At 33.0% G+C, this 16492-nt stretch overlaps 1 protein-coding gene across 3 annotated transcripts in view; it reads left to right on the forward strand.

Annotated features, from left to right (window-relative positions):
- Window positions 1–16492, forward strand: part of LOC140437665 (uncharacterized) — a 25697-nt gene continuing 9205 nt past the window's right edge. Inside the window, exons 1-2 of one of the 3 annotated variants that reach the window (XR_011950401.1) lie at window positions 1–15; window positions 13256–13402. Coding sequence is in view for 1 of the 3 variants with exons in the window: in XM_072527311.1 (XP_072383412.1) it covers window positions 10183–10245; window positions 13256–13402 (210 nt within the window). In the remaining 2 variants the exon portion in view is untranslated. Of the gene's footprint in view, window positions 16–10078; window positions 10246–10698; window positions 10714–13255; window positions 13403–16492 lie in introns of those variants that run through there. The other 2 variants (XM_072527311.1, XR_011950400.1) reach the window with 2 other exon arrangements.

Genomic DNA, 16492 nt, shown 5'->3' on the forward strand with positions numbered 1-16492 from the left:
CTTCAAGTGTCCAAGGTTGGTATTTTTCAAGGCTATGTTTTTTTAGAAAATGTTGATCGTAAAGATGCTTGTTTGTCAGGTTTAACCAGTTCTGCATATTTTCTAACCATCTTAGATTTCCTATTATTATTTTTTTAATAGAAAAGTATTTTTGAATTGTAAGAGGCTAATAGTCCAGTCGTCAGAGATTTGGCATCTAAAAAGCATAAAAACAAGCTAAATTTTGCAGAGAATGTCAATTTTGGGACCTCAAACAATATACAAAAGAGTTCACCACTTTTACCCCCGCCTTTCCCCTAAGTAGGGGGGCGAACTGAAAAAATCGATATACCAAGAATGGTGATGGGGGGCCACTGGATCCAGGGGGTGTCTGGACCTTTTTTTTTCTGTAACCTTTTATATTGTTAAACTGTATAGTCCATTTCCATCATATTGATAGCACATTATGTATGTAAATCCCTAAACTGTTGATACGGGTGACTCAATGAAAAATGGATATTTGTCAACAAGTTTACAGAAGTATATAGGAAAACAATTTTAAATTGAGTATGACCACCAGGTATAAAGGTTGAAGCAGAATAGAATACAATAGTTTTGAGGGTTACTAATCCCTAAATAAAGTTGCCAGTGTCGGAGTGATGGAGATTAACAGGTACTAATGAATTTGCACGAAATGTAAGATGTTTATTTTATTGGTTATATATAAAATAATTTGTGGCCGTAACAGGGGCCGATTTGTAAAAAAATTAATATTATTTTAATCAAATTCCATTTCAGATTCACTGCTTTCTTCAGAATCTAAGGAATCTTCAACTCCAATGTTAATTATTACCGGTTCCAGCATTGCATCAGTCATATTGTCCAAATTCCACATTTTATTTTCTTCCTTGTGAGCATGACTAACAGCGTTTTTCCAATTTTCTGGAGTTACTTTTGATAAGGAATGTTCTAATAATTGTTATAAGTCTTCTAATTTAAAAGTTTTGTTGTTGTCCGACTTCACCCTTTACTTGAGACCATATATTTTCTATCGGATTCAGATCACAGTGGTATGGGGGTAAACGTAAAATAATTACATCACGGTTTAATGCCGTTTCATCAATTATATATTTTTTATAAGCTGCTTTATGTTGCCTTAAAATAGGTAATAATTCCTTTTTTTCGAATTCTCCTTGTACTCAATTGCGTGTTTATCTAACCATTCGATTATCTCTCCTTTTTTCCTTGCCGTTGTTGGCAATTTTTCTGCTAGTCTTGAATCGTAACTAGCATTATCCATGACTATAACAGAATTTTTTCGAATTAAATCCAACATTTACTCAAAATATTCTTCAAAAACGTCAGCAGTCATTTCCTCGTGGTTGATTTTGAGGCAAAACTTAATATTCCACCATTGACAAAACCGTATTCATTTCCAATATGGGTTATTATGAGTCTGCGTCCTTTTCCAACGGGAATATTGTTTATTACAGTAGGTACACCTTCGATGAATGCCTGACGGGAACTTTTCACATTTGTATCAACCCATAGATATGGTACAGTATGACCTTCATTTAGCCAAGTCTCGTCCAAATAAAAAATTGTTTTCCCTTCTTCTCGGTACTTTTTAATAGTTTTTAGATAATCTCGTTTCCAACATACAATGTAATCTTTTTCAATTAAAACGGATTTTCTTCTATTTTTCTGCCAACGAAATCCCATCTCTCTCAATAGTCCCCATAGTTTCTTGTTGCTTATGATTGGTAACTCTTCGTTTTCTCTAATTAATGTTTGGATTTTGTCCAACGTTGGAAATTCTTTGTTAAAAAAAATGAGTGGACGCTGCGTCTTATCATGTTTTTATGTATTTCTTCAATTTCCAAGGGTTTACTCCCTCCACTCTTCTTGGGAAATGAAAGAGTTCCTCCTTTTCTTTCTTTTAGGAATCTATAAATTGTTGCTTCTCCAACCCCTGTCATATTTGAACACATGTTAACGATTTCACGAACATTACTTAAAGGGCGTTGATGTACAAGTGCATCGTGTACATTTAATATTATATTTTTCTCTCTTAGACTGAAGGCACCTTTAAAACTACACTTAACTGGGATAAAACCTGTTGTCGACGTCATTTTTAAATGCAAATAACAAAATATCGACACCAAAAACGTAGGTAGGTAAGACATGAACAATGTACATCTACAAACTAAATGGAAGATGCAAACAATTTCTAATTTATATTATTGACATAAGCTGTAATGTGGCATAAAAACTACTTAAACTATCATTAGTGAAGCCTTATCAGTAATTCCAGGTAATCGTTCAAACAAGGTATTCTTTTTGTGTCAGGCGATAACTTGTATAGAAAACAATAATCACCTTTAAATTACTGTTTACATTAATTTATTTCGTGAAACATTGAATTCTCTCGTTAATCACCCGTGTATAATTAACAACAATCGTGTGGCATATATACCGATGTTTTTTACGCACAAAAAAGGTATAGTGAGATTAGTGGACACTTATTTTACAGAAGATTTTTTAAAAGATAATGAATTGTTGACAGCATCTTAAAATATTAATTTTTTTTATTTATTTTAAAACAAGTATAGGGTGACGCCTATGGTTTTTTGACCTGTTGAGGATTTGCATACATAATGTGCTATCAATATGATGGAAAAGGACTATAAATGTATTTAAGTTTTTTGTTGTTGGCTGTACCTACTGCAGGCATGTGCCTTCCCTCCAAAACATTAATTCTAACCTTCATAATACTTTTGGTTGCTGCGAAAAGTCCAATTTAAATTCTTAGTTATTTTTTATGAAATCAACGTGGTGTGCTTGCGATTTACATTATTGTTTTGTATATCAAGGTAAGTGTTTTTACCATGTATTTTAGTGTAAAAGTGTTGGTTAATATTCTATTAACAATGTTTTAATTAGTTTTGCATGCTTATTTTATTGGTTTTGAGGTTAAAATGGGTGGTCCAGTTACCCCAAGAGCTTTTGCTCTTTCGGGGTAACTGGAACCCATATCGGGAGTAACTGGGCCAGAGCCTGGTCCAGTTATTCCTCAGGACCTCAGGACATACTTTTTTCCATTCTTTACTTTTTCAAAGCCTAAGTTATACCAGATTGTTTTTGTCTCAGAAAATGGTACGAACGTACAAAAGAAAAACTCAGAAAGGTGCTGGCTTCTCATATACCAAGGAAGACCTTAATAGGGCAAATGTGGATATTAGAAAGGGCATCAAGACGACACGGGGTGCATTATTATTTTACAATATTCCACGATCTATACTGAAGCATCGAGTCAAAGAAACACGTGGGACTGCACTGACTTCAAAAGAAGGTAAGGATAGTGGAGGAGTTCAGTCATATTTGTCGTCTCTTGAGGAAAAAGAAATTGCAGATTGCTTAAAAATTATGGACAAAAATGGGTTTGGCCTATCCAGAGAGGAAGTATTAGACTTAGTAAAATTGAATATAAGACAAAATAATGTCAAGAGTAGATTTAAAGACCAGAGACCAGGCCCTGACTGGTTTAGATCATTTAAAACTAGGCACCATCTGTCAATAAAGAAACCTAGGTATTGAACATGTTAGATGCGATCCGGTGAACCCTTGTGTCATCTATAATTTTTTTGAAGTATTCACAAAAACTGGGGAGGAACTTAACCTTAAGGAGAAACCAGAACAGATATTTAATTGCGACGAGACATAATTTTGCCATGTTCCTAGTAAAACAAATGTCGTTGGTGCATTTGGACAAGAAGCATACGGAAGATCAGTTCGTCTGGCCGAGAAAACACATCTGTTTTGGTGTGTTGTTCTGCTGATGGTCAAATGATACCTCTCCTCTGTGTATTTAAAGGTAAAGATACTTGGATTATTGAGAATACAACATCCAAAACTGCAGTTTCTACACCGTCTCGAGGTTGGATGGAAACTACTTTGTTTTTTAATTGGTTTAGAGATGTTTCTTTACCTAATATTACTAAGGAGAGACCAGTTTTATCAATTTATGATGGCCATGCTACCCATATGTCCACAGATTTGATTAAGTTAGCACAAAAAAATGAAATTACTATTACGAAGTTACCTCCACACACGACACATTTATTACAACCATTAGATGTGTCAGTCTTTAGAGGTCTGAAAAATAGTTGGGACAAGGCACTTAGTAAGTGGCAGAGAGAAAATCTTCGCAAAAAATTTTCTAAAAAAATATTTGTACAAATAATAACCAAGCTAGCACATGAAATACCTAGTAATAATATTATTAACGGATTTAAAGCCACAGGAATTTATGATGCCGATAAACAGGTCCTAACAAAGATGATATAAAAGTCCTAACAGAGATGCAATTCCTACATCAATATTCAAAAAAGATAATTTGCTTAGGTATAAAAATAATCTTTCCAATCCCACTACAGTACACTTGGAAGCCACTGCTTCTTTGAATGTCTAACACTCAGTAACTATCCCTTCCTCGGCCACAGTACAATCAGAAGACAGTAGGCCTACATCTTCAGTAGCACTACAACCAGATGCGAGTCCTGTTATAGCCACTGGAAATCAAGAAGACTACAGTTATTAAAATGTAGGGAAACAAGCATTCCATACTTCTTCAGATACGGTACAATCAGATGTCTCGAACGCTTTAATCCTAAAACAGCCAGAAACCTCTGTAATGGTTGAAAGAACAGAAGCTAGTTCTGCAAACGAAATTCAAGTAGAAAAAGAAAGCAGTCTCGTTAATTGGACCTTCTTTTGCTGTCTTCATTTGCTGAAATAATTTTGAACATAAATATTTAATAGCACTTTTTGTGTAGAATATACTGTTCTCTTAGAAACAACGCCCAAAGCGACCGAATTGAATGACAATAACACGCGCGAAATCTATTTTAAATAAAAATTTTATCAACTCGCTGTAACAATTCGATATCTTTTAATCAGACAGTCCGATTGGCAAAAATCTAATTGCATTTTATGAAGAACGCGGCTTTTTTATATTTTGCGGCAAATGGGTGAGGGAAGCCAGGGGTAAAAGTGACTTTTTTGTATATTGTTTAGGGTACCAAAATCGATATCCCCTGCAAAATTCAGCTTGTTCGTATGATTTTTTGAGGTTTATTGACGACTCGAGTATAAGTATTAGAAACAAAAAAAAATTCTTTAAATAGGACGTTAAATATGCTTAAATATCCCTTAAAATAGGCTAAGATGAATATTTTAATCCCGTAGTTAGCACCATAGATGCGCACCTTTAGGAAAATAAGATTTTTCTCGTGACACTGACGCCACCAGACAAACAACAGTTGTTTGTAGTAGAATGGGCCTCTATAACAAAGAACTATATGTTTCCTGCAGTTCACTATATTTACAACAACTTTATTATTGTAAAATGACGATAAATTATTGCCAAGAGCATTTTTAAACCCATAGACAATTGACATTTTCTAACAGGATAATATATCAAAAAATAAATCGTACAGATTTATTTCAACGATATAAATAACAACTTTTCTATAACTTTTCCCATCCATATAATATTATGTTTTATATATTATATTCTAATAATAGATACTAAAATAATTACTATTTATTTCTAGAAAGTCATTTAAAGTGAATATATGAACCTTTTTGATATACAATCTCTGAAATATTATGTAAATATAATTATTGAAGATTTATAGAATTCATTTATTGCCGAAATAATTTTAGAAATGTTTTAAAGTACCCGGTAAATATGAAAATAAACAGAAGTGTATTAAAATAATTCGTGAATATGTAAATAAAGTTCATTTTTCATTATAACTGAATATATTGCTTGACAAACAACCCAGGCACATTCATTCTAGAAATTTTTTAACGATAAAATGCATTATTATATGATCCATCATAACATTATAACGTATACTTCGAGAAGAATGGGAAGGGGAAGAGCTTAAACTAAATAGAATGTAGATTGCGTTGCAGGATAGGCCAGTAAAGGAAAAAAATGTTGAAAAAGTATTTCTAAAAACCATTCTAAATGGTATACGTGTATGAGGGATAGCTGATGAGAAATCCTTGAAGGCTGATTTTGGTTTGTTTTTGATTGAAACAATCATAAAAAGTGAAAATTTTTTTTTAAAAACGTTTCTTATATATTTTAGAGAAAAATAGTACAAATCAAATATTGTTCTCAAGCTATATTCTTATGGTACTGTGGCAAGTTAAAGTTGATTTCATGTAATCGAATGAACTATCTTACAATATCGTCTCAGGAACGCAACTCAAAAATATTGGCAAAATCATTTTAAAGTAATCTACATTAAATATATAATTTATGTCTGAATTGTCAATATGAATAAGTAAAGTTATTGTTTAGTATTTTGAGCACGATTTCTGAAGTGAAAATCGAAACGTCAAGTAAACTTAATTTTAAAGCCAAATTGTGGCTTATTCCTAACTATTCCCTCTCCTATAAAAAAATAGTAAAGTTCAAATAAAAGTCAAGATCTTTAATTTGTGTGTTTCTAAATTAAAATACATAAAAATTGACCAGGATATTTGCAATAAACCTTATTTTGCAGTAATTTATAAATGTTAATAACTTTGTTTTTTAAATATTGACATGTAATATAACTACTTGAAATTATGGCACTTAATGAATTATTGAAGTGTGCTAAACCTTAGCTAAGGTACGGTTACTATAAAGTGTATAAAACATTACAATATTAGATTATATATACAAGATTACTAGTGTCAGTTTTAATATTAATGTCCCAATAATGATTGAGAGAAGTTTGCAGTATTTGTAAGTACAAATAAGTTTATCATTTATCAGGAGAACTATAGCCAAGGATATTTTGGCAATCAAAAGAGATAGGAACGATTATTAGGACATTTAATTCCGTGTAAACAGAACAAAGGAATGAGTTTTAGCTTGAGTTTTGATAAAAGAACACTTCTAAATTTAAAATTTAAATGTAAAGAAAACGGGGATATTTTAGAGTTAAAATAATTGAAAGTTAACTTGTTTTCAAAAACAATATTGCATAGTCATAAAGTTTTAAAAACGAAACAATAAAATAAACTTAATTTATATAGTTTTTCTTTGTTAATTTTTAAGTAGTATTTGTTATTTTTTAAAGCTAATTTAACTTGGGTCGGGATAATTAATTTATCAGGATAGTGAAACACTGATATGTCTAGTTGATTTGCTTGTAATAACTTTTAATAGTTTATAGATTCATTTGCTTATAATTGTTTTGGAAAGTTTAGTATTTATTTGTATACAGTATGATGCAAATGTATGGAATAAATTCATTATTTTAGAAACAGACTTTAAAAAAAAATCTTAAATCACGTCAATTTTAATTTTTGAATGCCCATCAACTGCTTTATGTGTTGGACATTACGTCATCAGTGTCGGCGTAATGACGTAATAGACGATTTTTTTAAATACAAACCGAGATCACGCGACAGCTCATTTGAAAGGTCTCCTTATCGCCTTTGCAAAGATATATTCATTTGAATATTTATTTCTACAGGGCCAACCAAAACTGTTGGTTTATTAATACAATTAACTTACAATAAATGTTTACTTAAAGTCAATTAAATTACAACAAATGTTCAAATTGACGACCTTCAGGAATAATACAATGTGAAAGATGGGCAATAAATTCTTTCCCAACGTTTTCGATGACTTCAGGTGTTATTAGTGCAATTTCCGTACTGATGCGCTCCTTCAACTGTTCTACATTATTCGGTCGATTTTGATACACCCTCCTCTTTAAATATCTCCACAAAAAAAGTCTAACGGAGTCAAATCTGGAGACCTTCGTGGCCGTTCGATTGGCTCCCTTGGGGGGAGCCCCATCATGTTACTACCTCAAATCATTTCTATTTGGAAATAGCTGAGTCAGCTGTGGCACTGAGTCAGCTGTGGCAACAGATAATCCTAAAGAAATTCTAGATGACGAGAAGCAGTTAAGTTTTCCCCAAAAAAATATGGCCCTTCAATTTGATTGTTTATAATTCCGGCCCAAACATTCACCTTTTCGGGATATTGTGTCCTATACTCTTCCATCCAATGTGGATTTTCACTTGCCCAGTATCGATGTCTGGCGATTTACGTGGCCGTTCAGTATAAAAGACGCTTCCTCAGAAAAAAGTACCTTTTGTATGAAACCCTGATCTCTGTTACATTTTTTCATAACAGTTTCGCAGAATTCGATTCTTCTATCAAAGTCATCCTCTAATAACTCCTGGACCAGATGTACTTTGTATGGATGCCACTTCTTCTTTTTTAGCGCTCTTACAAAAGTTGATTGTTGGACATTTTTATCTAGTGCGACCTGCCTAGAACTGCTATGGTTATTTTCTTGAAACGCCAGTACAACGTCCAGTTTTTTGGCCTCGGATATTGATTTTCTACCACTTCTGTCAAGATCTTTAACATGTCCCGTTTCTCTAATTTTTTTTTCAATTTTACTTAACGTGAGTAATTGGTTCGCGATTGGGTTATTTAGTATTAAATAAATTACGAACTTCTGCTTGAGTCCTCACTCTATCTCTATAAACAATCATGATTAAAATCTCGATTCGATCTGTTTCTGTTAGTTTCATTTTTGTAAATGCTGTTATCAATGTCGGCAAAAAACTCGAATAGTAAAAATTTAATGTCTATTATTTGACAGATTCACAGATCATTGACAAATAAAGACGAATCACTGACAATATTGTTTTCAAGGTATTTTTTTTGGAACAAGAAAAAAAACACTATTTTGTTTTATTCCCAGTGGCATTCCTTAGTGTATTTTAGTTCAGTGAATGAATATTTATTGTAATGCCATGTTACTTAACAAAGTTCATAATTTTGGTGAACCCTGTAGAAATAAATATTCAAGTGATTACATCGTGGCACAGACGATAGGGAGACCTTCCAAATGAGCTGTCGCGTGACCTCCTCCATTTTTTTTAAAGTCCTCTGTTTCTGAAAGAATGAATTTATTTCATACATTTGCATCATACTGTATAAATTACATATATATTACATTACATTACATATCTTATTTAACTATATATTCTAAATACTTATTTACTCTCAAAAGATTACAGTATATTATTTTCTTCTATTCAGTAAACTCTCATTGCCAAACTGGCTATCAGATGGTAATCTGTTTTTAAGTTCAAACAAATTCATTTGTTTTTAGAATATACCAAATTCCTGCGGAATTATATACGCAATTTGATATCAAGGCTGGGTGACCATTTAAAAACTCTGATTTATGTGCCTCCTGTGTAGCTGTACCAGAGTATGGCCAACCTTGAGAATTTTTAGGTACGGAATTTTATCCCTACAAATAGTTACAAACACAGTCTTTTTGCACGCGCGCTACCACCAATGGGCTTAGCCACTATTTTACTCCTCTAGCTACGATTCATACAACATACTCAAACTGTACGTGCATTTCTTTGTACAGATAACATTAATGAGTTACGCCACGTATTTTCGTGATTTTTCAATTACTTGCTAATTTATTGACAATCAAAATATTGCATTTTTTCGTTATTATTCTAATCATTTAATCAGCGACTTCAATAAGTTTTACACAAAACAATAATAATTATTTGTTATATTATATAATGATTTGTTTGTAATTATTTTACAAGGTGTTTTAATCTTATATTTAATTATGTTAGCACATTTGGATCGTATTTATTTCCTTCTTCTCCTGTTTGTAATTAAGTAATCAAAGAGAAAGGTATTTCTGAACTCAAATAAGAATCCTGAGATATAATAACAAAAATTTCAGTATAAATTTGGCGTCTGTAACTAAAATTATACAATCATCTTAATTATAAAATTCCATATTTTATATTTTTTTTTATTCAAGTTTTATTTATTTTTCAAATATATTTCAAAATCATATATAAATAAATTAATATTGAAAACAAAATATAGTATTTACAAATACTACATTGTACATTTTCACATTCAATATTGCATATTGAAGTCCGACTCTGTGTACCCAATAATAACCACCACATCCACCTCTTGCTATGAACATCCGTCCCATCTCTAATGAAACGTTATGGAATACCTCGCCCTGGAACGCGCAAAATTGCCATATTTTTTAGTTGATGTTTTGTTTACATACTTTGTGGTACATTCATTTTAATACGTTTTGAAGTGAACAAAAAAGTTTCATGAAAATTCAAATGAATGTGACTTTACGTCAAGTTTGTGTTACTATTGGTGTTCTTCATCTGGTAAAACTTTTTTAAGTTACTTGTCTTGTTGAAAATAATTTCATAACCTCAATAAATAGATTTAATTTAATAGAGGTGGGAATGTAAAGTTGCTAATGATTTTTTAAATTTAGTTTTTCACAATTTCATATTTTTTGTAAACATATCAGTTAATAATTTAAATACGTATTGTATTAAAAGTTGTACGATTAAGTTTTTGAATCACAGAGCTCGGCAAAATATGTTATCTAAAATGTCTTGTTTCCAAGGGCATGCGGTGAAATTTAAAAAAAGGGAAGCAATTTATAAAAAAAAAAAATGTAAAAACTCACCTATTTATAGTGTAATTCAATTCTAGGATTTTTCGCAAACTCGTCTATAACCTCATTGTAAAAACTTGGATATTGTGACATTTCGTTAACCAGATTATTTTCAATTGCCGAAAAGGGAAACATTAGAGACTCGAACTTGTCCTGTCAAGTTTCTTAAGTAAGTCTTTATTCGTTTTAGTTTTGAAAAACTGTGTTCTACAGAGGCACTTACATAATTTCACTACCTCCGAATATGCTTTGTCCAAAGAAGTTGTTTTTAAAAACATTAGTAATTCACTGGCATTATTTTTTGTGTCAATGTCATCAGTTTCGTATTGTCCATAAAGTGTGTTTTTAAATGCATTAAAATTGCACAGCCCAAGAAAGTCTAGGTGATCAAAATTCTTAAACATATTTTCCATTTGTTGGTATATTGGGTCTAAAATCTGATAATATATAGTCGGCGGTAGGTTCAACATCTCCAACATCAGTGCGTATGCGTTTCCTTTTAGGCTCAAAACTTCTTGCCATCATATTATTCCAGCATTTTTCAAAGTCATCTCTCTTTTTGTTAATAACATCTTTAAATTCGTTAATTTTGTTTATAAAGAAGCCAATATCGTTTATCTTGCATTGTAATACATTAAATAAATTATCTGAGAATGGAAATATTTCAGAAAAAGGCAAGATTAAAAAGTAAAATTAAAATCTTTTTTAAACTATCCAAAAATCCTCTCGAGCTATTTATGGTTTCTGTATTCCACTTTTTACCATTCTCCAAAACACTCTCAAATAATTCAATTAAAGAATCGCGGTGTTCTAAGACTGTTAATAGTTGTTGTTAGACCGTTGTAATTGAATCGCGTCACTGCAACTTTTGGTAGTCTTCGTTTTACAAAGTTGCAAAAAAGACTTTGCATTCTTTGATCTGTATGACCGATTGGGATAAAATTAAGTTTACTTTGTGGGCAAAACAGTGTACAAATATCGCACTAGGACATGTTTCTCGCACTTTCAATGGTAGTCCCCCAAATGTTCAGCCATATCCGCAGCGCCATCATAACTTTTGGTAATTAGCTTGTCATTACCATTAATGGATATTAAAAGTTCACAAACAATTTTATATATTGCGTGTGCCGTTCTATCTTCTGATAGGTACATTTATAAAACCTAAAAATCCTTCCTGCACATTCCGTCTGTATTAACAATTCGTACTATTGCAGTACTATCGTAATATAACATCCACTGCTGAACGTAGGCCTCCCGTAAAATTTTCCACCTCTTTCTATCTTGAGCTTCTTGCATCCAGTTTGTGGTGATGCGCTTAATATCATCCGTCCATCTAGTCGGTGGTCGTCCTCTGCTTCGATATGCCTCTTGCCTTGGTCGCCATTCCAGAATCTTTCTGGTCCATCTACCATTCGTTAATCTGGCAACATGTCTGGCACAAGCCCATTTAGCCATGGCTATTTTTTTAACTGCATCTGTGACTCCGTCGTTTCACTACCTTATGAAAATTGTTTAAATCGCCAAAACCACTGATTCCATCCCGAAATAACTCCGACTACCAATGTAGAATTACGAATAGGAAAGCTAAAGATATAAGCGCTTAAAAGGCTGCTTATATGTGTGTTAGTTTAAATTACTTTTTGTTAAATATTCCCAGTTACTCAGCTAGTACGCTATTACTACGGAAACCTAGGGAAGCGATGCATCTCTTGCTTCCATATACCGCACAACCCTGCTTGTTTCATAATAATTAATAAATTTGAGTAATGCAGTTCACTATTCGTCAACCGGACCCCCGCCGGTAGCTTACAGCTCTGCACCACGTAGAAATATGTATGTTCTGTAAAATTAACAGGCTAGTAAATGCTAATAATAAAAAAGAAATAAGTCTTAATCGGTTTCACTAGAATTAAACAAATGTCTAAATTATTATTTTAAACTATTAGTTCATAAAATTTGGTAGTCTTATCTAGATTTATAGATTTATGATGCTTAAACTGCGGTTTAAATCTTTTTTTCAATGAGGTGCACTTTCCGGATGATTCGGTTGTCATTTTCATATTATTTGTTGCTGTGATTGTTAAACGTTAATGCGATTAAGTATATTAAGTATACGAATAAGGATTATTAGTTCGTTAGTCTCTACGCTGTAACAATCCCACGGTATTCCACAGCATGGGAAGTATTGGGCCCGGCGCATATTAAACACAGCCGAGACCTAGCACACGGCGAAATGCGGGAACAGTTTTGTGGAGCACGGTTAGAAGCGATGCACGGGTCGCCCGTGGCCCAGGCGTGTGTTGCGCTTCGGCTGGGTTCAATATCTGCCACGCCTCATCCTGTGGTGGCCATCTATTTCGCCGTGCAATTTTTCATTATCCACCGACATGCTGATACGGTATTTACCGAGCAGGTTTCCACGAGCTAGTATTGTTTATGGATTCATGCAGCAGCTCTGGGCAGTTACTACTACCATTTTCTCATCAATAGTCAATAATTTGTATTTATCCATGAGTTTTCCCCGCATCAAATTTTCGCCTCAAATCAGCGCGGAAATAAAGTTGGTCATCTGCAGCGTGAGCGTCTTTTGCCTATACGCTGAGAATAATTATTGTTGACATATGTGTCGCCATATGTCCATCATAGATCCATCATTAATTGTTATCTATTATTGATGGATCTACCATCAATAATCAGAAGTTTTTTTACAGATTATAATTGGTTTACGTATATACGAGAGGATATGGGAAATCATAACATTAGAAGAACCATTTCTTATTGAAGACCATACTGGCATACTGACGTCATACGGAATCCAAATATTTATAGCATGTCTCTTAATTTATGGATCTGTAGCTGTAAGTAATTACTAGTTCTTATCATTTACTTTTATGTGTTAGTGTAAGGCCATGAATTATGTTTCACCCAATTATGAGCACAGTCAAAGATCGGTATTGGGAAACCCCCAAAAATATTGGAAAATGACTGTTACAGTCTCCAAAAACAAATACGGCGAGCAACGCAAAGAAATTAATGTCTCAAATCAAATAACGAGGAACATCATGAAGTCTTTGGCATATACAGGATGTTAGTAAATAAGTGCTACAAACTTCATGGGATAATTCGGCATCGAAAATAATAAGAGTTTGTCAGATAAATTGTTCTTGGCGAAATCCGTATTTCCGTTTCTCTTTTGACATTTATATCGGTCTTTCCATTTAGTCCTTCTTTCCCTATTATGAACATACCATTACTGTTTTTTCGGGATTCAAATATTTAAAAAAAAACAGTGGCGCTCATTTTTTGAACAATCGTTTTTTTCCTTTTTTTTTGTTTATATGTTTCCCGTGTTCCGAACTTTCCTAAACGACACCGTCCATCTTCTACAATGCCTGAGCAATGATGTCCTAAGCAATGATGTCCTGAGCCTACAAGATGCAGATGCACAAACAATCAAGTTACTTAATGAAGAAAATCTAGACATTATTGTGAAGCTCTTTAAAGATATCTACGATTCCAAAAGCTTGGCGCCGCCGTACATTTACCGCCACGTGTAGAATTCTGCAAGAACCACCAGCTAATGTCTAATGAGCCACTTTTTAAAACTTTTCTTGAGAATAAGCCACACAGATTATGTTTAAATTCAAATAGAGTTGTGTAAATAAATCGATACATTTCTCCTTCCTGTCCACTTCGATTCTTATAGCATCGGTCAGAAATTGGATTTCGCTACCGCTAGCGTAAGAGGCGATGAGATGGCCGACGCAAGATTTCGTAACATAGTGTAAACACCATTGAATTTACCGGTAACTCTAACCTTTAGTTTCTTTAAACCCATATTATGTTTTTGATTGTTTATTGCAACCACTTAATTTAATTATTGTTTGCACATATGAGTTAAAGTTCATTTATCTCGCCAGGGCTATCGAAGGAAATATAGTTGATATCAATTTAATTATTTAAGAAATCTGAAGAAGTCAGTGGTTGGAGTCAGTTTGTACAGAATTGTTTTGTTTCATCGATTATTCGAAAGCATTCGATAACGTAAAACACGAACTAAAAACTATAAAATATCTACAAGAGTTCTGATTAGATGCCAATAATATAAGAGTTATTGAAAATAGAGTACGTCTTCAAAATTTCATTAAAATGGAAGATTTCTCAATAAAAAAGGGAGTAGGCCAAGGTTGTATACTTTCTCCAATGTAATTGGAGAGACAAGGTTGTGTCCAATTTTTTTGTACAAAAATCATTTGCGGAAACAGGGGCAGACTCTAATACGGATATTAAAGCAAAACGTATGTTTATTAACAAAATTAAGTGTGCCGATGACACAGCGATAGTGGTGGTTAACATCGAAGATGTTTAATGTCTTTTAAATGATCTAGCTCTTGAAGTGAAGCTTTGGGTTTAAAAATAAATATAGAGAAGGCAAAAACAAAGATTTTAGGACGAAACAATTACTCAAGTGCAAAGATATATGTAGCTAGAGAAGAAATCGAGCTAGCTAGGCAATTTAAATACTTGGGTTGAGTAGGACAAGCCAGAAAGGCTTTTTTGAAACTTCGTAAATTTCTGACTGATTGCAAGTTGGATTTCAACCTGAGATTCAAGATGCTAAGGTGTTACTTTTGGCCTGTTCTCTTGTACGGAATGAAAGCATGGACGTTAAAGACCAGATGTGGTGCCTGCGCCGAATCTAGAGTCGCCTGCGCAGAAATTCACAGCACCTTAAGAAGAAGAAGATGACCCAAACAACGAATGAGTCAGTACAAAGTAAACTAAATATCGTGAAAATACTAAGAACGTAAGTAGCAAAACAGATAAGAAGCTATTTTGGGCCTCCATGGAAAGGTCGAAGATAAAATAGATAGAGGCACCTCTTCCATAACATACACGGACCAAATTGTCGTAACTAAAGATGTTCAGCTATCAAAATCTGCAATAATTCCAGAGAATAGATAAAAGTGAAGTAATATCGGGAAGAATAGTTTAACTACTAAAAAAAATCTAATCGCTTAACATTATTAATTCAGGACGAGAGCTTCAAATATTTGTTCAAATGTCTCTTATATTATTTACACTTGATAAAATTTCGATACAGACACAGTCATCCCCAGTCTTGATCTAAAATTAGAAATAATTACCTATTTATAACTATATTGTATATTTTTATTGCAATATTCATTGCTAGCAATATGTTCGCTGAATTATATTAATCACAAAGGCAGGTAATATCCTTATATTGTATCACTCCCAAGGTTTCAAGTTATCTGGCTTCATAGATGAATTCAATAATCCATAAAGTAAACGTTTCTGAGAATAGGCATGATTATTGATTAGTTTTCACGTGGGGGTATCATTCAGTAAATATTAAAAACGTTATCTAAATCCGTACAAGGTAACGTTGTGTCGACACAATAACGGTTTAAAAAAATTGGTTTCGTATTGAATTATTAATTGAATAGAAAATTATGTAAATGAGAAAATCGGTACTTCACATTATTTTAGGAAATATAGAAATATGTAATGAATATACAAACTAGAAGAGAAATAAATGGAAGATTGAAATAGAAAATTATAGTAGAAAATATGACAGTTTTAATATGCAAAAAATGAAAGAATTAAAAGATACTAAAAATGGTGCATTATGGAACACTCAAAGATAATGACAGTCATTGTCATTAATTACGTTAAACATTAAAATTTAAACTGTGGAAAGAATACATAACGAGATCCTTTCATCATTATCAGTGGCATCACAGCTCGTTATGAGCCTTCTTCAGAATAATCCTCCATTCACCCTTGTCTCCCTTAAACCTTCCCCATATTCTAACTCCAATAGATTTTAAATTGTCCTGTAAGTTGCCGTGATGCCTTGGCCTACATACCGAGAAAGTTTCGGCTATCCTCTAGCTCGTTGTCCCCCGGCTCGCTGTAAGAGTCTA

Source organism: Diabrotica undecimpunctata, chromosome 3, assembly GCF_040954645.1.
Source record: "Diabrotica undecimpunctata isolate CICGRU chromosome 3, icDiaUnde3, whole genome shotgun sequence".
Classification (NCBI taxonomy): domain Eukaryota; kingdom Metazoa; phylum Arthropoda; class Insecta; order Coleoptera; family Chrysomelidae; genus Diabrotica; species Diabrotica undecimpunctata.